We start from the raw sequence: 22,216 nt of genomic DNA, 5'->3' as shown, positions 1-22,216 counted from the left end.
AAAAAAAAAAAAAAAAAAAAAAAAAAAAAAAACCTAAGAGAATCCGAAGCCCCAAGCCTCTGATCACAGCGAAATCAGGAGAGACTGCTATGAGACGCCACAGGGAGGCAAGGGGGTCAGAGAATGGAGCAGAAATAGGAGAAAAACTGCAAAGGGGAAGAAACAAGAAAAAGAAGAAAGCACAAAACCTTTCTAAAATGAACCCTGGACCAAAATTCATGTGACAGAAAAGACAAGGAAAGAGAAAGGTAGAAGACAAGGTGCTATGTTGCTATGTTAGTATTTCTGGTATGAACTCTTGTGTTCCTTTCCTGTTGGGGAACGGAATACTGGAAAACTCTATTACATATATACAAAATCAGTAAAAATGCCTGAGATAATTCTTCTCAAAAATCCCTCACCAATCCCAAGCCAGTGATTAAAAACTGGTGAACCATTAGTTTCAAAAATAGCCATGTACTTAAGAGACACTTACCCAAATAATTACCAAAGAGGAAGCATAATAAGAAGTTAATAACATTGAGTTTCCAAACATCAAAACAAAACAAAGTGCAAGAGAAATCTGGAAAAATCCAAGAAAAATATAATTAATGCACATAAAAGAGCACAGCTTTTTATTCTGAAAATTGCACATGCCCATGATGAAATTCAAACCATATAAATGGGGATATACCATGAAAACAGCCCACATCCTATCCATACTTAAAACCCAAAAGATCGCCACCATCAACAGTTTCCTGTGCATCCCTCAAAACATTCACAAGTACAAAGTCTAGTTTGAATTTTTTAAAAACCACAAATGGAAACTTGGCCCATAAGCGATGCTACTGCTTGCTTTTACTCTGTTTCAGAGAGCTTTCCGTATAAATCCAAACCAACCTAATTCATTCTGTTGAATAGTTGAAAAAAGTACACCACTCTAGAGTCATACCATAATTTACTGACCAGTCCTAGGACTACTGCCGAACAGGTAAGTACTTTCCAGTTTTATTTTGCTCTTACATGGTTTTCCCTATTACAAACATCGCTATGATAAACATCCTTAGGTGTGTATCTTAGATACATGTTAACACACTCATGAGATAAATTACTAGAAGTGGAATTGATGGATCAAGGGTATATACATTTTGAAATCTGAAAAATATTGACAAAATGCCATAAAAAAAACTGTACCAATTTACTCCTTCACCAGTAGGACATGAGAGCTCCTGCTGATACACACCCTTATCAATTCTTTAAAATGTTTGACCATCTCAACCAAGAAAAACATTACCTCACTGTTTCACTTTTCCATTGTTTTAATACTTGGTGAGACAGGCATCTTTTCTTCTATTTGTTGTTTTTATTGTGGGTCTGAATTGCTTATTCCTACCACCCATTTTTCTATTGGGTTTTAGCTATTTTAAGAGCTCTCTTTATATGTTATGAAAATATCATTCCTTATCAGGCAAATACATTGTAAATATTTTTCTAAGTTCATTTTTATCTTTGTGGTATTTCTGTATTACGGTTATTTTCCAAATTTTTATGTTAGTCAAATTTATCGTTCATTTCCCTTAGGTCTTCTATAATTAGAAAAGCTTTTAAAAATAAAATAATCCATGTTTTCTTCTAGAAGTTTTATTTTTGATCCATATATTTGAATTTCCATCTGCATTTCAGGATCAGCTTATGGTTCAAAAGCTGACATATTTATTAGAACCACTTTATTCAATAATGTACATCATGTCATATTTAGAGTTATATCTGTCCACTGCTGAATCTTTACATCCAAAAATAACACATGTTGTTGCCATTTAAGTGTTCCTTTACATTCATGGGGGGTGTAAAATTTTCCTCATATGGATCCTGCATATTAAATTTATTTCTAAGTGTATTATTTTTGTTATTGTATCGGGAATCTTTTCTCATCATATTTTCTTTTTTTTTTAAAGATTTTATTTATTTATTTGACAGACAGAGATCACAAGTAGGCAGAGAGGTAGGCAGAGAGAGAGGGGGGAAACAGGCTTCCTGCTGAGCAAAGAGCCTAATGTGGGGCTTGATCCCAGGACCCTGGGATCATGACCTGAGCCGAAGGGAGAGGCTTTAACCCACTGAGCCACTCAGGCGCTCCCCTCTCATCATATTTTCTGACTGCATATAGAAACATTATGTTAAATATGCAGAAATGAACACACTCATTGTTTCCAGTAGTAATAAGTTTATAAATTTTGGTTTTTTGGTATTCAAAATCATATCACCTACAAATAATATTTCTTCATCTTCCTTTCAAATTTTCAAAAGCCTTATTTTTTAGTCAACTGTATTAGTTAATATTCTTGCAATAAACCTAAGTAATGCCACTAAGTAATGCCTAAGTAATGCCACTAAGTGTGGCATATTTGTCAAGCTTCTGGTATTAATGGGAATACAACTATTGATTCATCACTTTGTGTGATACTACTAGCTTTTGAATTGATGTATATGTATATATTTAAGATTGCAATGAAACACTCATCTATTTTCATTTGATTGAGATCTTAAAATCAGAAATAGCTTCTGACTTATCAAATGCCTTTATAACATCAAAGGAAGTGATCATATTGTTGATCTTTTTAAAATATACTGATGGCTAAGTTATAGTGATATAATTTCTAATGGTGTCAAATCATTCTTGCATTCCCAGAAACAAACTTAACTTTTCATGGTATGTTATTCTCCTGTACTTATGAACAGGTAAGCAACTAAATCCTCAAAATTTTATAACAATAGCTTTTTCCCATAAGTGCTGAAATTTAAGACAAACTCTAAACTTTCCAAATCAATTTTGATAAAATTTAGCAGAATAACATCACTTTGCATAAACAGATTCATAACCAAGAAGCAATGCCAAGGGTATTCAAGAAACAAATATAAGGCAGTATCAAAAAAGGAGGTGCTAAAGGTCTGGAGAGAGATTTGAGGTCCATTCCCACCTCAGCAGTCAGTCTGGTCAGTGCCCTGCTCAAATGCTCCGAAGGTTTTGATTCTCAAGTTAAGGGAAAGCCAAAAGCCTTTCCCACACCTCCAGACCCTGTAGGGCCTACCCCACTAACATCTGGGACCTCATTTCACATTATTCTTCCCCATCTAGCTCCAATCCAGCTGTCTTTTGCACATCCTAGAACACAGCGGGTACACCTCCACAGCAGAGCGCTTCTGCTTGCTGTTTCTCTTAACCCTAGTGGCTGGCTACCTCAACTTCTGAATCTATCTCCTTGTAACTTCTCAGAGCGGCCTTGTCTTTGCACACTTTTCAACTCTGACCTCCCCCACATACTCAGCAAATCCCACGCTCCTTGTTCCTCACTAATACCTGACAGGCTGGCAGAAAGAAAGGGCTACTTAAGATAGCGAAAGTCCCCGCCACAAAACCTGAGCTCGGGACAGGAGAACAAGGACCCAAGCAGGAATCTGAAAACCCTCCCGCCCCGGGCTCCCCTGGACCAATGGGACCCTGACATGCAGGCGAAATATCTAAGTAAGGGAAACTTGCCAGAAGACCCCTGAACTCCCCTGGAGGCCCCTTAAAAGCCCCCTTCTCCATGCCTTGGGCGCGACTTCTGCCACTCTGCTTTCCAGAGTGGTGGAACCTCGCCGGAGGGTGCCCACCTCCTCCCGGTGCAACTTTCCTGGCTCTCCTTCTGAGCCCTGAAACTTTGCCGGAGAGTGTTTTTAATAAATCTTGCCTTGCACCCACTTTGCCTGGTGTTGTGCTTATCTTGCCGGAAAAACTACAATACCTACTAACATTTAACATAACTGTTTAACTTACATATCTGTTTCTTTGTACTCTTGAATATACGCTCCATGAAGGAAGGGTTTGGTTTTTTTTTTTCCTTTGTATTGTTTTTATCACTGCCATTTCCTTAGAACCTGGGAAATGTTTGACAAAAAACTGGGTGCTCAAAAACATGAGTGAATTTAAATTCAAGGAAGTAAATTTGAAAATTAATAAAGAAAATTGAGAACTTGAAAGGTACAGAATCGAGATTATTACAAATTATTTAGTATTCGTGTCTTTTTTTAGTATCCGTATTTTAGCAGGTTCAAAAACATAAGACAACACTGTGAATGACTTATGTTAGCGAACTTTAAAACTTAGGGATAATTTCTAGCAAAATAGAAGTTACCAAAAACTACTCAAGAAAAAAGTCTTAACTGTTCTATTATTGTGAAATAAGTTAGATCAATAATTTAAAATCTGTCCACAAAGAAAACAACAGACCCATATAGTTTAGCAGACGAGAGCCACCAAACTTTCAGGGAGTATTCTCATCTCACACAAAATCTACCACAGAAAGGCAAGATAGGGGCACTTTACAATTAATTCTATAGGGCTAAAATAAATCTGATATCAAATCAGTCAAGTGTAGCCAGAAGATCTTGGGAAAATGGCAGGAATCTATCTCCTCACCTAGACAACAACTATGCTGCCCAAACTTGTCTTAATGGAACTATGTGGGAACTCGGGAGTCTCCCAAGACTTGTAACTCCCAGGAGAATGCTTCGATGGGAAACTGAGTTATCTGTAGTGAATTCAGCTCTTATCTCAACAGCAGCTAACCATCCCTCACACACCAGCCCAGATGTAGACAGTCCTGCACAAGCTCAAAAGCAAAATAAACAAGTGGGACTGTATCAACCTAAAGAAAAAGCTTCTGCACAGAGAAAGAGATGATCCACAATGGGAAGAAGCAACCTACAGGATGGGAGGAAAAGATTTGCAAACCATCTAGCAGACAGAGTTAATATTCAAAATAGGTACGTCATTTTCACAACTCAATAGCCAAAAAGCAATCAAACGCCCATATAATCCGATTAAAAATGGGCAGAGGACCTGAACAGACATTTTTCTAAGGAAAACACACAAATGGCCCACAGGTACATGAAAAGGTGTTCAGCATCACTCATCATCAGGGAAATGCAAATCCAAACCACAATGAGCTATCACCTCACAGCTGTCAGAACGGTTATTATAAAAAAGACAAGAGGTTAGTATTGAGGAGGATGTGGAGAAAAAGGAATCCTTTTTCTTTGTTGGTGGGAATGTAAATTGGTACAGCCACTGTGGAAAATAGTGTGGAGGTTCCTTAAGAAATTAAAATTAGAACTACTATAAGATCCAGCCATCCCAAAGAAAATGAAAACAAGTTTTCAAAGAGATATCTGTGCTCCCATATTCACGGCGGCATTATTCACAAGAGCCAAGACATGGAAACAACATAAATTTGCATCAGTGAATAAATAGATTTTGAAACAGTGTGTATATACATACACACACATATATACATGATGCAAAAGTCATTCAGCCATAAGATAGGAAATCCTTCAATTTGCATCAACATGGGTGGATCTTGAGCACATTAGTATGCTAAGTAAAATAGCACATTAAGAAAAAGACGAATACTGCATGATTCCACTTTCATGAGGTACCAAGCAAAGTTAAAATCATAGACATAGAAAGCAGAGTGGGGGTTTCCAGGAGCTGGGGGCGGGTAGGAAGGGGAATAGGGAGTTATTGTTTAATGGGTATAGAGATTCTGTTTCACCAGATGGAAAGAGTTTGGGAGACGGCAGTGGTGGATGTAAACACTGAATGAATATACTTAATACCACTGATAAGTACACTTATAAAGATTAAGACAGGAAATGTTATGTGTATTTCACCACAATAAAAAATGTGAAAAAAATTCCTTTTTGGAAACAATTCTGTATTTTTTTCCTTTATGTAACTATAGGGATTTAGAAATTTGTAAAGGGATAATGGAAGAAGATATTCCACAGTAAGAAACCAGTTCCATAGTTAGTAAGTCATATGGTAAAACATAAACCATTCACCCAAGATAGGTCCTACTACAAATTAAACCTCCGTAATGTTAGTACTTTTATAACTGGAATTGAATCAAACACCTCATCCACAGTTACCTATGTGGCCATGTGGCTGACCGACTCTAAATGCTAACCAATTATTCTGATTTTTTACTGCAATGCAAAAGAAAAAACAAAAGCCATTTTAGACAGTTTGGGGGGGGGGGGGAAGCCAAGTGTAAAGAAAGGATAATTACTGTCCAACCCCATTCATGAACAAAGATTTAAAAATCCCAACAAAACAGCAGCAAAGTGTATCTAGCAATATATAAAAGTTGTGTTTAGCCCAGAAAAGCAAGGTTTTCTTAATGCAGAATATCAATTAATATAATTCATCACAGTAACATAGTAGATAGAAAAACACATAGGATCACACAGCCAGACACAGAAAAGTGTTTGAGGAAGCTTAGCTTTTATTAATTTCTTTTAAGAAGTGCTCAAAGCTTGAGGATATGTTAAAAGGACAAAGAAGCCAGCTTAAAGCAGCTGGCCAAATCAGGAACAAGTCAAGCATAAAAGCATAAAAATAAATAATGAAAACTGCAGCAAATAAAACAGATGCCATTTTCTCTTGGATATAAGAGAGAAACTGGTAAAATGATTTGAATAGGAATGTTACAAAAATAGGAATGTCCCCAAAAAGGAAACACAAAGGGCCCACAAACATATCAAAAGACCTTTGGCTTTATTGAGAATCAAAGAAAATGCAAATTAAGGCCATAAGATACCATTTTATACTCACCCATTTTATGATAAAATAAAAGAAGATGTACAATAATTTGAGCTAAAATACTATACATTACTGTTCAAGGTAGTCCAATCATCTTTGAAAAACAATATAGGATTAAATTAAAAAGATGAACATGGATATAATTTACCACCCAGGAATTCTACTACCAGGTAAAGACCCTAAAGAAACTCTTAGCATTTATGCCTCATTATGGAGGAATGTGTGACAACATTCAGCATTATTCAAAGAAGAAAAAAAGAGGGAAAAAGACCCTAAATGTCTTTCAACAAGAAAATGGACAAATAAACTGTGCTTTATTTATAGAATGGAAAATATAAAGGGAAGAAAATGTCTGAAATCCATAACATCCAAATCTCAAAAACCTAAGTAAAAAATATAAGTCTGATAAACAGATACCATTTTTATAAAACTTAAAAAAATACTAATATTTAATAATAAAGATGTATTGTTTAGGAATACATATATGGTAAAGTCATAAAGAAAAGCAAGCTAGTTATAATTTAAAAGGTCAGGATAGCTGTTCTCTCTAGAAGTGAGGGGACATCCCCAGAGCACACAAGGGCTTCTAAGCAGTGAAGGCTCTAGTGTTCAGTTGTGGGGGAGGGGGGCTCAAGCTTGTTCATATGATAATTTTGTTCATAACTTCCCTATACATATTATAATGTCCTTTTATATGTATCAATTATTAGAGAATAAAAAATAATGTGGCATATTATAATAACATCAAAATTTTAGGAAAAAGAAAACATCAAAATTGTAGAGCTAATGACAACAAGGCATGTTTTTAAAGGGTAAACATTCTTCAAAATCAACCATCCAGTCTTAGTACCAAGAATATTCTTCATGACATCTACTTAGCTCACTACCCCCTCCCCGCCAATCTTTGCTACATTCTCCTCTCCTCAGTAAGACCTACCCTCACCACCTCATTTGCTATCTTAATCCCCTGCCCCCTTACACTGGCCCTCCTGATCTCCCTGGGATACCATGAGTTGTTCTTTTCTCTTTTTTTGATCATCCTTTACTGCCTTCTAACATACTATATGTAAGTTGCCCATTTACGGTGTTTATTGTTTATCCTCTGTCCTCTCACCTTGCTTCACTCCACCAAAGTGTGAGAAGCATGTATGCGGGGAGCCTTATATTTCTATTCCGCAGTATGACCCACATGCCTGCATAGTTGGTGCACAGCAAACAAACATTCTCTTTCATTTTAACAGAAGCCTCTTAGATAATATACCATTCCCGGTTTTTCTCTCATGAATTATCTCTTTTACTTATAGCAAATCAGGCACAATCTCAAATCAGATAATATGACCCAAATTAAAATTTTCTGGGTGGCCTATTTAAAACATGGCCTGTAATTATATCACAGCATTTGGATGACACTTGTTTTAGTTATGGAATCCTGTCACAACTAGTTTCAACCATGTGTAACACAAATACTAATCAGGAGTTTGTTTTAAGGTCAAACTAAATGGAAAAAAAAATTTAAACCATTACCATGTGTATATAAATGATCTTCCGTAATTTGCATATATCAATGTATCCCACAACATATACTGCAAATAATGAAGCAATCTGAAATTTAAAAAGAAGTTAAATTACAAATAAAAATTACATGTGTAACGAATAGCTATAAGAATGAAAAAAAGATTATTTTTTATTATTTTCTCACACTGATTTGTATTTATATTCAAAAGGATTTTTTTTCTTTTTAAAGATTTTGTCTACTCAACAGATATCACAAACAGGCAGAGGGGCAGGCAGAGAGAAAGGAAGAAGCAGGCTCCCCGCCAAGCAGAGAGCCCGATGTGGGACTCAATCCCAGGACCCTGGGACCACGACCGGAGCTGAAGGCAGAGGCCCCAAGCCACTGAGCCACCCAGGCACCCCTCAAAAGGAATTCTTTAATTTTTCTCTGACCTGTCAAATTATTATTGAATATAGTCAATATATTAATATAGCAAATACAGATTGAATTTTTTTCTTCCATGAACAGCTCCCTCAATTAACCTTGTGAATTATCTACTTTGTGGATTATTCAAAAACAATTCTCACTTTAATGTCAGGGTGACTCTACTGCCAACATGTACAATTACAAAGTGCTTTTGCCCAATCAAGAAATACGAAAATTTAATTATAACTGATGACAATTAATACATAATTGGGAAAGGCACATTAATCTCAAAAGTAACTGCGTAATGCATGTGTGTAAAAGTGCATTAAGTTCTGCTTATTAGTCGCTCTTTACAAGAATCTCCATTAGTGTTCATTCGAACAAACATTCAAATATTCGTTGTAATCAAATTTATCAAATTTCCAATTAGAAGGAGTACTTTCATTACTTTTAACTTTCTTTAGAGCTTTGAACAAACCTGCGTAGGTATTGACCAAGAATTCAAAGAGTACTGGAGTTATTTAGGTGAGTTAATTGACTAAATGATGATGGTGTACCTCTTAGTAAAATGTAGTTACTATGCCACACAATGCCTCTCCACCCTTCTTCGTGGAGAAAGCAACTCAGATTAAATCCCATGCCTCCCCTGCTATACAAACATAGTATAAATAAGCAGCAAAGTAGCTGAATACTTAAAGATATAACTTAAGTTTCATTCATTATTTTTTTTTTTACCTCCAAGTAATCCAAAATCTATGACAGATTTTCCCATGAGCAAGAAAAACAAGATTTCCCTTTCCCCAGATTTATCCACGGGGAACACTGCCCTGCTGAAGGAGGAGACTCGTATGACACTGTAACTGTGAGGAAGTGTGCCTTGTTACTCGACATAAGCCCCGCACTCCATGAAACACCTTCTCCCACTCACCCCCCAAAACTCAGGTCATCATCCCTAGCTGGAAGACATGGGAACTCTCCCTTTCCACCCCAGGGCCAAGCAATACACAGTGGACCTACAAGGGTAGAATCTTTAAGAAGTGTCTTTCAGGGACTTTTTTTGTTTCATTTTCTTTTCAGGAACATTTTTAACCAGGAACATTTAAAATGTCACCACGCTAAAGAAGACAAAGGAATCTAAAAGGTAGGATCAAAGAAAGAATTAAGAACAAATAGATTCTCTTTTTAAAAATACTGAAAAACCTGGCGATTCACAGACCTGTACCCCTAGGGATAAAAATATATGTTTATAAAAAATAAAAAATTTAAAAAAAATACTGAAAAAAGCAGCTAACCTTTCTGACATCTTGCTAAGTATTCAGCACGGTGTTCAGTCTTATACACACTCTCTCATCTGATCCTAACCCTTTATTTTCTTTATCTCACCATTGAGAAAACTGAAACTAAGCACAGCTAAGCAGTCTGTCCAGGTCAAACTGCTAGTGGATAGAGTTAGGACTCAAGCAAGACATGTCTCAGAAGATTGCAGAACAACTCCAAGCCGCTTTATGTGAACATGAATACGGCCGGCAGAGAGAGAAGCAGAAGTTGCTGGGGGTGGGAGCAGCACAGGGAGAGCCTGGCACACAGTTTACTCCCTCTCTCAGCAGGCATCTTCACCTAGCTCCATACACCTCTACTTGAAGAGAGAGGGAGGCAAGAATGCACAGAAAAATGACAAATTACAGACTGGTAGAGGAGTTATATAAATAAGAACTAGTTATTTGTCCTATGTTATCTTACGTGCATTTATCCTATGTGTAAGAATGCACAGCATTCATCATAAAAGAAGTACATTTATTTAAGAGAAATGGTTGAAGTTATAGCGCTAGTCCTCTTTTAAGGACACTAATACTGAATAGCAAAGGATTCTTACTGATTTGAATTCAATAAATGCATTCTACTAGTAAGTAAATAACTAATATTCACTAATAAATAAATCTCACATATTTGCCTACCCTGAACTTTCTTTAAGAATCATATAAGATCTCAGTTCTATAATTTTACACAAATGAGTTCACAAAATAAAATATACCAAGCTTAATTTAGCTTAAATATCCAAGTACCTTACCTGAGTAAGAAGTACAAACTGAGCAAACTGCCATGGAAGCATGAAAAATACATTGGAAATGCAGAGTGCAATCAAGCTTCCCCTGTAAAGTTTTGTAGCCCTTGGGAAGAGAAAATAAACATCAGTAAGTTTGACCACAAGGTATTCTAGCATGGGCCCAAACTGCTGCAAATTAGAATCTCTAAACATGATCTCATTATAACATAAACCAGACATAAGATGAACCAATGGGTTCGAAATTATACTTCCCGACACTCAATTACAACAACTTTCCGTGAAAACTAAATGCCCATTATTACTATAAAAACAAAGCTTGCCAAAGACAGAGAGGGCAGCTGGGTCAGTACTTCCATTGAATTTTGTCAAACTCTATTTTGGTAAATTCATAATTGAACATATTTAATGCTGCATCAAATAGCTTCATTTGGAGAGACAGAGAATGTCTATAAAAAACCACAGAGAGCAGCATATTCCAAGCGATAGCAGTGTTCTGCAGACAAAGAGAATTGAGACTATGGGCGACTTGAGCAGTGGGCGACTCCGTGGAGGATGTGAGGGGACAGCTGGGTCCTGCACGGAAGGACACACAAGAGAAGAGGCCAGGGGCCAATCTGGAGCCAAGGCCTCTCTTTGGTCCTGACTTGCAGTTTAAGGGGTTTTTAGAAAGGTGAGGTAATTTTATCTTTCATGCTACTTTTAAGAAGTGCTTTTCTCCTAAATCTGTGAGCTCATGTGAAGCCCCCAAAACATTTAACGCCTTCACAAAGTGAAGTGTATATGCAGCATCTCAAGGTTACTAGGTCTGCACCTTAAAGAAATGCTCCTCAGGATAAACATACCTGGGGCACTAAGCACCACAAGATGCCTTTCTTTACTTCCCTAAGTATCCCTTCTCCAAGGACATCCCCCTCTGCTATTCTAATCCAACTCTTTCTATCATGTCCCTCAATCAAGTCTTTTAAAAATCTAGGTCACCTATTTGTGAGCTATGAAATCACTTTATTAGATAAAATCCCGAAAGTTTTAATGGAATGAGTACATCCCACATTCAGAGAGAGGCCTGTCTAGAAATACTACCTAAGAGACAAGTCCACATAATTGTTCTACTGCTGCTAAAGTCATCACAGGGGGAAATGGACCATCCAAAGGGTTTGGTGTAACAGACTTCCACCAGCTTCTCCTAAATTCTGCAGATCCTTAAAGGGAGTTCTTAGTGTGAGCCATCTTCAGATTCTCATCATGCTTCATTCTATTTTTTTCCATAGTCCCCATTTTGTTTTATTTTTACCCTCTGAATCAAGGTAGTATCTGTCCAAACTCAGTATTTGTCGACAGAAAGGGGAGCGAACTGTTCTCAGTCCTATTCTCTTCCACTCATATGGTGCTTGAATCTCTGTAAGGTCTCTTGCTGAAGGCCAGATGAACATGGGAGAACCCAATCCATTCCTGAATTGCCAGCAGGAATTTTCCTAGTTTAGCTCTGGCCTACTGAGTGGTTTCTTTCTAAGCCTACTATCTGATGCTCAAGGATGCTAAGCAAATATAGGAAGAAGAATCACATGTTAACATACCCGGCCATGATTACTCTACAAACTGCTCTTTCCTCTGAAGGACTCTATCATACAGGTCATGCTCTATTGCCATCAGTCTTCCCCCTTCCTCCTGCCTACTTTCTGGGAAGCTGTGATGGTGGCAGAGAATGACACAAGAAAGTGGAGATGGCAGAAGTGAAAGCAAATTTGCTGCTCCTTGAGCCGCTCTGTGGGCCACTAAGGAAAAAGGAAGACGACTGGAAGGCAGACGAAGGAAATGTTTTCGGTAGTAAATATTTTGAAGTGACATGCTTAAAATAATCATGAATTCAACTTAGCAACATCATCTTAATTTTTTTTAATTACACTGACTGTTTTATTACGAAACTTTAAAAAAATCCCAGCTTAAGTTTACTCAGTGCAAAACAAACACACCAAAGACCTAAGGAGAGTCAAAGTTACCTGAGAATGTGAGTCACAAGCAACATCTGAAGTACGAGGAATGGATAGGAGAAGCTTTCCCGGAGGGGTGGTGTCCACATCACACGAGTGCACTGAAAACACGATTCGTAATGTATGGTCTCTTTGTGAAATTTGTTAAGTAAGACATAGTAATCGAAAGCAGCTATTCATAAACACAAAAAAGTTTTTCACACATAATTTAAATGGTATGTTGGAAAACAAGCTGCTAGGTTTTCCACCAAGAGCAAAACTAAAAAGTGAGAAGGAAACATTATTGAGAGGGAGACACACATGGCATAAGATCTTGTGAAATATTAACACGAATTGTCAACAGCAAATACCAAAAAATTTTAACTAGAGCCTAAAAGGAAAGTAGGGAAAGTACCAGCCAGAAAATGTTCTGCCAAAACTAAAACCATTTCACTGGAATTGGTGTATAAACCAGTTTACTTTGCCCTTCCACTTGAGTTTCAGCAAAACATCCATAACCAATACTTGAAAACTCTTTGCAGTCATCAACATTAGCATTTCTATTCACAATGCTCCTAAAAAAGAGCACTCGATTTCTGTTTTTACTTCTCCTTTGCCCAAACTACCCTGGGCTGTGAAAATTTAAAAGGGGAAGTGGGGTGCAAATACAAAATAACAAAAGTCCTAAAATGTCATGTACCATCTCTACTGAAGAACTCACATCGGGCATAATTAAGTAATGTTGCATCCCATTCTCTCTCTCCCCCTCTGCCCCTCTCCCTCCACACACACACATGCACCAAGATAAGTAAAATTAAAAAAAAAAAATAATGTTCTATCCCAATTTTAGCAGTGTAGCGTTTTTCTGCATCTACACTAAATAAATTAATAAGTCTATCTTTTTTTTAAATAAGTCTATCTTTTAATTAGAGGAACATTGCACTGGATGAAATATAAATAATCTGATATTACCCCAACTAAGCTAGTCACACTAGAAGAAATCACGACATCTTTCAAGTCAAGCAGTTAAAAACTATACGGAATTACAAAGACCATACTGGAAATAAGCCTTTCCTTTATTTTAGCTCTAACTCAGACTATTAAATCTTTCTACTATTGCTATAGAAAATTTGAGCCAATTTACTTCTCTTTTTAACCAAAATTCACTATCCTCTATGAGATTTAACATAAATATTTATAAATGAAGTATACACACAAGAGAATTCTGAAAAAAATTGAAAAAGTCTTTTTTGATGTGTATTTGTTGTTGCCGGAACACAATTTTAAAAATCTTTTGGTTCACAAAATTAACTAGAAATTTTAATATGATTGATAGTAGAGATATATAACCACAATTTACAAAGTTATCAATCTCTATGCAAAAATCAAGAAGAGAAAATATTTTAACCCTGAATGTACAATTAGAGAATTTTTCTTCATACAGACTGTTCACTCACATTATTTTGTTACCCAATTTCAACCATGTTGCCATCCCTTAGAAATCTGTTTCTTTTAATAGCTGAAAGCACTCAATTCTCTCAAATTCAATCGCACTGTTTGAAAAGTAGGATGAGAAGGCTAAATTACAGAATTGAAACAAAGAGCAAGATCTTTCGCCTCTACAGTGTTAAGAGTGAATGAACACGAATATGTGAAAGCTTCTCATTGTTTCTCCAATGACACAACATGCTTCACTAGATGTGCTACAAACATAATTGCTGGTTCAGATGACCCCATGTAATCTGAAAACAGTAAACATATTTGCTTTAATCATACCTTAAGTTTCAACAAATAAATATTATAGTTATAATACAGCTCCCTATATAGGTGGACAGTTCAGAACGCCAATGCCTTCTAAAGTCATTATCTTGAAATTTAGGTATTAAAGAAGGGAATAAATTACGAACTCCTTCACAAGGCATTACATCACTGTATGAAGCACTCAGGCAAAATACAAGACATTCCTCAATGGTGAAAATGAACTCAATGAAAATCTGACTTTCCTTTAATTGTCCTCTTAGAGTATATAATTTTCAGCACACATTTCAAAGCACTGAATAACGCAGCAGCATAATATTGCCTAGATATGGACAAGAACAAGCTCCTATTGTCTCTTTAGAAAGCCTGAATTTTAAATCATTTACTCGAGAATCAAAAACCAAGGAATTTTAGTAATAGGAAGCTTCATTTGTAAGCTTTACTTTCAAAATAGCTCACTTTTACTATTAGAAATCTATCATAATGTAATATACTTCTCTCCTTAATGTAAAACTAAATAGGGGTATAACTAACTACTGAATTATAAATTATAATTAGCATCAGACAGATCATATTTAAGGTTTGTTCCAAGAGTTCTGACTAGAGTAGACATTTGTAGGATTAGTTATAAATTGCTGTTGGTATAATGTTTAGGTTTAAAACAAATCGTCCCACTTCTGAATGCTATGCAGACTTATTAGTTATAATACTGCTTTACATTCCTTAGTGTTAACTATAATACTCTGTTAAATCTTGAACTTACAAATGCTTTCAAAAAAACATATGTGGCCAACATGAAATTAGAATCTTCAAAAAAGAGAGAAAATGGGAAAAACAAAATATATGAAGAGAAGATATTGGTTAAAATTTTTCCAAAACTGATAAAAACAACAACAACCCATAGAACAAAGACATTCAGTGAGCTGTCAACGGGGCCCATACAAAGAAGACCAAATCTAAGTTTATTACCATCAAACAAATAAAAAACAAATATAAAAAGAAAGTCTTCAAACCCACCAGAGAAGAGACACTCCACATGCAGAGTGACAATAAGAACAATAACTGACATCTCATTAAACAACGGAAAACAGAAGACAATAGAATGACATTTAAAGTGCTGAAAGGTAAAGATACCAACCTAGAATTCTTACCCAGCAAAAATACACTTCAAAAAATGAAGGCAAAATACAGACATTTTTAGACAGGCAAAAGCTAAGAGACCTTGTTGGCAAGAGATCTTCACCACAATGTTAAATAAAATTCTTAAGACTGAAGAGAAATTATACCAGATGGAAACCCAGATCAGCAGGACAAAAAATATTACTGAAACCCAAACACAAATATTCAGATGTGAAAGACTAGGTGATAAAAAGGGAGGGAAGTATGCAAGGCAAAGGAGAAAGTGTGTACCAAAGCCCTAAGGAAGGAAAAGGAGTAGTCCTCTCTGGGAACTAGAGAAGGAAGGACAGTGGGACTGAAGCAAAGAAAACAGCCTGGACAGCAGTGAGAGACCCAGAGGGGCCCAGGTCATGAAGTGGACTGTAGGCTAGGCTAGTTCTATTACATTCTAGGTAGTTTTCATCTAAGCAATAGATACATTCTCATCTAAGATCAGTACACTCTTTTTTGGGGGGGGGGGACTTTTGGAGTTAATTCAAGTTTAGTGTAAATTCACAAATCCATAAGCACACTTCTCAATAGCTTGAATAAATAATGCATCTTGCACTTATACTATATTCCAAATTAATGTAAAAAATAATTTAAGCCGTATCACTCTTCTACATGTAACCCTCCAATGTGGCCTTTCCACCTTCTTCAAATGAAACTTACGATGACCAACAAGGACTAGAGAAAAGGCTCCTTCCATATCCCACTTCCCATTATTAACTGGCCTCATTTCTTCCGCTCTCTGCTCCTGTCACAAAAGCCTCCTTGCTGCTCCCCATATAAGCCAGTATTCCCCCACCTTAGGTAGAAGATGATCCTACCTTCACATGATTATCTACAAAGACAGGGACCTTTGCTTTACTGACTTATCAACAAATCCTAGGCATCTACAAGTACCTGGCATATAGTGAGCCCTCTGTATATACTGTCCTTATTGAGCTGAATAAAAAGAAGAGCTAGAATAAATGTCCTGGCCCAAATGGGACCCTACAAGAAAGTGAAGAAAGAAAGGGACAAAGGGAAGGAGGGAAGAAGAAGAAGAAAGAGAAACAGAGAGAAAGGGAAGAGAAAAAGTTTCACAAATTAGCAAGGAAAGATCTCTGTACTTTTCACTTGTGAAAGATAAACCTTGGTATTATCTTTGAAATCCTGCTTCCCTCATCTGTGCTGAGAGAAGTATGGAGAGATTACTGGTTAATCAGGAAACTTAGAATCCTGTCCCTGCTTCACAACCTTGACTCAAACACTTAACCTTTCAGTGCTTCCAATTATTATACAAACTGGAACATTATTATTTACTACTTATCTACCATACAAGAACATTCTAAGGATTAATGAGACTCTCTTCAAAGTATTCTAAGAATGGTTTTCCAAATCTTACATAAATAACATAAATATGTCAATAACTAATTAGAAACAAGGACAGTTACATGTACATTATCTCAGTTCAGTTAAAAAATACTTAAGAAACTAATATGGGTCAGAAATATGTTATGGGTACCAAAGAAAGGTTAATTAGATATGCCTCTTTCATATACTACTTAGATTTACTTAGGTTTCAAAAAAGGGGGGGGGGGATTTTCCTACTCATAAATGTGCCTATCTTTTTATCTGTGAGGATATTTTATATAAAACACAATCAATCATGCCTGGTAATAACTTTTCTAAAAATCTCTTCATGAAAAAGGTAAACAAAATTACTTCACGTATAATGAATTTTTAATAGTCAAAAATTAAAGAAAAATATTATATCTCATTTTTTTCCATATACTCCTCTAACTGCTTTCCAGTCGGCATGATAAAAATCCGACAGCATCAAGCCATGGAACATACATCTGATCTTGTAATAAGGAAGGATTTAAAAGGCAGAGCAAAACTTTTAGCATTCCTCTTAGCAATTATTCTCAACAGGGACAGAGTCAACACTTAATAAAAAAAGCTTGATAAGTGAAAACATCAACATAATTTTTATTATGAAATGTATAGCCTCAATATCATCGATCATTACTATGAGCAGTGAGTTCTTTCTTACATCTTCACAAGTTCCAGATTTGAAGGTTTCAACTTCTGTTTTAAATCATTTGATTAATCCCTTTATATTACACATCTTGCAGTTCTTTTGTTGAGGCCAAATTTTCCCTTATAAAACCATCTGAGTGAAAAGAGTATTTTCAAAAGTACATCATAGTCTATCTTAGACTCAAATACAGAGCGAACTGAATAATGGAAATAGAACTTAAAAGCAAGTAACAACTCACAACTATTTTTTGGTATGTAAACCACTCATTGGCATGATTAGCATAACTCTCCTAAGAAAAACGGAGCATGATTAGCATAACTCTCCTAAGAAAAACGGATACCATGTACCAGTCAGTAACCCACCAGCAATTTCAGTGAGTACACTGTGACACTGGAACAGAGTTCACTAAATGTGGGAATGGGTACTACCACAGCAGATACTTCCCTCATATAAAAATTATAGACTTGGGGCAACATTTTTAAAATTTAGGAAAATAATTGGGTCTCAATCTCACAGTCTGAAAACCAAAATAAATATTAAATTATTTTAGTTACTTAAGTTCTTAACTTATTTTACCCAAAGCTACAGTTTATTCCCTCAATTTTAATGTCTTTACAAATGGTCCCTTTTCTACTCGAAAGCTAAGTTACTGATATAAGTATGATTCTTTATTTGACTATTTCAGCAAAACTGAAATTCTAATTCTAATCACATTTAGTCTACCCTCTCCTAACTAGAAAGTGATGTGCAAGCATGTCCAACTTTTGCATCAACATGGATAGGACTGGAGGAGGTCATGCTAAATGATGCTAAATGAAATAAGTCAAGCAGAGAAAGTCAATTATCACATAGCTTCACTTATTTGTGGAACATAAGGAACAGCATGGAGGACATTAGAAGGAAGGCAAAAATGAAAGGGGGGAAATCGGAGGGGGAGATGAACCAATGGACTCCGAGAAACAAACTGAGGGTTTTAGAAGGGAGAGGGGTGGGGAGATGGGTTAGCCCAGTGATGGGGATTAAGGAGGGCACAGATTGCATGGAGCACTGGGTGTCATACACAAACAATGAATCATGGAACACTTCATCAAAAACTAATGATGTACTGTATGGTGATTAACATAATTTTAAAAAGGGAAAAAATTTTAAAAATTAAAAAAAATTGTTTAAATTTCCTAAAAAAAAAAAAAATTTAAAGATTTTGAAAAAATAAAACAATAAACCAATTAGCTGAAAGGTATCAAAAAAAAGTCTATCAACCTGAAAATGAACTAAAATAGTCCAAATTTCACTGGTATAAACTGAAAAGACTTTGGTAAGGAATGATGCTCATGCTACATGAGTACCAAAATTATATGAAAAACGTAAGATCAGGAATTGACAGCCTCTAATTTAGACTGAGGGTAACACAGTAGACCTTTCTGCTTCACAAATAGTTGTCATTAAAACTGCAGACCTCGGCTTCAAATTTTTCATCTTTCCTCCAACGTCTTATTGCAAACATTCAAAGCTGCTCCTTTCCTTCACTCTTAAGAAGTTACTTCCAATTTCTTAGGTCATTCTCATAGGATCTGAACCTCCACAAGTTCTGTGTCCATACTACGACATTCAAAAGCATCCACAGTCAAGAAGAGGCAAAAAAAAAAAATCTTTCTTTTCTCTGTAGAAGTCAGACCATGCCATATTGCAATGATTTTTCTCAAATGCTCTAATTTATAAGGCCATTTTAGCTTTAAATTTCTGTGATTCTAAATATTAAGCATGTGTTGGTTCAATATCCATTAGTAATCCACTGAACAATAAAAAAGAAGTTCAACCTTGACTTTACAGTTCAGTTTTAGTATGATTACTCTTAGGCTTTGTAACATGTGCATATTCAAATAGCATACACACTGAGTTTATAAATGCATAAGGATTAATTTACTTCACACAAAACAAGCTGAAGACCTTTCTTCTCTTTCTCTCACACAAGATTTACCATGAAAGAAAACCAGGTAGAGATATATTAATAAAAATTCATTTACAACTATGACTGATACAGTGGAAGGATTTCATTGGTATTCTGAATTTTTATTAGAATTTTATCTAAATTATTAATAATAATATAAGGTAACAGTTACATAATGGTTACTATGTGCCAAACACTCCTCCAGGCACTTTACACTTATGAATTCATTTAAACTCCTCAAAAATCCCATGAGATAAGTACCATCATTACACCCATTTACAAAGCGGAAACTAAGGCAGGTGAGGTTAATGATTTGCTCTGGTCACAGAGCTACCTAACAGCAAAGCCAGGATTTGAACACAATATTTTTTACAACAGCGTTCTCTTCAGAAAACCCTTGGATATGTTCAAGTTTACAGGTATAATATAATATTCTAAAAAGGAGACTTAAAAATACTACCAAGTGTAATAAGATGCATTAAAATATAAACATACTATATAGCTCCTACCAAAAAAGTTATTACTACACGAGTAAATTAACTTTATCCATGGTCAACTTATTTCTATTACAGCTAATGTTCACACTTTGAAATTATATAAAGAATTGACGCAGAGCCACTATTACTTCAAATCACTAAGAGATATATCGCATAAAGGATATAATGTTCATGAAAAGTTAAAATAAGTGCTAGTGTTAAAATTTGAATTAAAATAAGACCAAACATTTAAAGAATGCTACCATGGACTACATTTAAATTAAAATTAAAAAAGAAACCTGTAGTTCTGGAGGTATAAACTCCTAAAATTTTTTAAGAATATTTGAAAACAAAGAGGCAACCCACAGAATGGGAGAAGATATTTGCAAATGACAGTACAGACAAAAGGTTGATATCCAGGATCTATAAAGAACTCCTCAAACTCAACACACACAAAACAGACAATCATATCAAAAAATGGGCAGAAGATATGGACAGACACTTCTCCAATAAAGACATACAAATGGCTATCAGACACATGAAAAAATGTTCATCATCACTAGCCATCAGGGATATTCAAATTAAAATTACATTGAGATACCACTTTACACCAGTTAGAATGGCCAAAATTAGCAAGACAGGAAACAACATGTGTTGGAGGGGATTGGAGAAAGGGGAACCCTCTTACACTGTTGGTGGGAATGCAAGTTGGTGCAGCCTCTTTGGAGAACAGTGTGGAGATTCCTCAAGAAATTAAAAATAGAACTTCCCTATGACCCTGCCATTGCACTCCTGGGTATTTACCCCAAAGATACAGATGTCGTGAAAAGAAGGGCCATCTGTACCCCAATGTTTATAGCAGCAATGGCCACGGTCGCCAAACTGTCGAAAGAACAAGATGCCCTTCAACGGACGAATGGATAGGAAGATGTGGTCCATATACACTATGGAGTATTATGTCTCCATCAGAAAGGACGAATTCCCAACTTTTGTAGCAACATGGATGGGACTGGAAGAGATTCTGCTGAGTGAAATAAGTCAAGCAGAGAGAGTCAATTGTCATATGGTTTCACTTATTTGTGGAGCATAACAAATAGCATGGAGGACATGGGGAGATAGAGAGGAGAAGGGAGTTGGGGGAAATTGGAAGGGGAGGTGAACCACGAGAGACTATGGACTCTGAAAAACAATCTGAGGGTTTTGAAGGGGCGGGGGGTGGGAGGTCGGGGTACCAGGTGGTGGGTATTATAGAGGGCACAGATTGCATGGAGCACTGGGTGTGGTGCAAAAATAATGAATACTGTTATGCTGAAAATAAAAAATAAATTTAAAAAAATTATCCAAAAAAAAAAAAAATAATATTTGACTTACTACTTCAAGAAGAAACTTGTATTTCTAAAAATACAATTTTGAAAATAGGTGTTGACAACCTACCTCTCCATGATTGAAAAAGAAGCACAACACTGTAACCAGGCCTCCCAATCGGCTGCCGCTGGAAAAGAAGATAAAGAACATAACTCAAAGAACAAAAATCCAGGTCAATCCTAATGAAACCATGAAATAATAGAATATGACATACTTCTAGTTCTACACAAAGTGTTAGCCACACTAGAATTCTACTATGCTTATTTACAAAACAGTTTATTTCCTTTATAGTATCATTAGTCAAAATAAGTTTCATTTTTAAAAAGGCATCTTCCATCTTCAAAATGTACCAAAAAAAGACAGTGAATAAAAAATGGTGACTAGTCATGTTACCAAGCATTGTGCAACCTGACCTTTTTCTTTCTCTCTTTTCTCTTCTTTAGTGCCACATATTTGTGTCCTCTTGCAGTTCCCAAACTATTTTTCTAGGGACACATGATATACATTCAGGAAAGAGGACAGAAGTGCAGAAAAAGTCTTTGTGGTCATAAAGGTAGAAAACACCACACTTGGAAATTCAGAAAGCAAGCCAGCACATTAAAGATGTAATTAATTTGGTATTTCCCAAGACTGAGCCCAAGCTACTTTCCTGTAGAACATGCTTGGAGAACACAGTTTACAAAGTTTCATCTTTCATCTGTTTTTAGAAACGTGCAAAAGAACACAAATATCAAAATACGACCATCAGGCTTCTAACTCTAGCTAAGAAATCACAATGCCGGGGCGCCTGGGTGGCTCAGTGGGTTAAGCCGCTGCCTTCGGCTCAGGTCATGATCTCAGGGTCCTGGGATCGAGTCCCGCATCGGGCTCTCTGCTCAGCGGAGAGCCTGCTTCCCTCTCTCTCTCT

At 36.1% G+C, this 22,216-nt stretch overlaps 1 protein-coding gene across 3 annotated transcripts in view; it reads right to left on the bottom strand.

Annotated features, from left to right (window-relative positions):
• The window catches only part of DPY19L1 (dpy-19 like C-mannosyltransferase 1), a 94,102-nt gene that overhangs the window by 30,719 nt on the left and 41,167 nt on the right, over positions 1 to 22,216 (bottom strand). For all 3 annotated transcript variants that reach the window (XM_059396586.1, XM_059396587.1, XM_059396588.1), the window contains exons 7-11: positions 21,379 to 21,436; positions 12,606 to 12,697; positions 10,612 to 10,711; positions 8,147 to 8,224; positions 476 to 562 (exon numbers count right to left, since the gene is read on the bottom strand). In XM_059396586.1, coding sequence (XP_059252569.1) covers positions 476 to 562; positions 8,147 to 8,224; positions 10,612 to 10,711; positions 12,606 to 12,697; positions 21,379 to 21,436 — 415 coding nt within the window. The remainder of the gene's footprint in view (positions 1 to 475; positions 563 to 8,146; positions 8,225 to 10,611; positions 10,712 to 12,605; positions 12,698 to 21,378; positions 21,437 to 22,216) is intronic.

The sequence above is a fragment of the Mustela nigripes genome, chromosome 4, assembly GCF_022355385.1.
Source record: "Mustela nigripes isolate SB6536 chromosome 4, MUSNIG.SB6536, whole genome shotgun sequence".
Lineage (NCBI taxonomy): Eukaryota > Metazoa > Chordata > Mammalia > Carnivora > Mustelidae > Mustela > Mustela nigripes.
The sequence above is the reverse complement of the archived record's forward strand: the minus strand, read 5'-3'. Positions and strand labels throughout refer to the sequence as shown.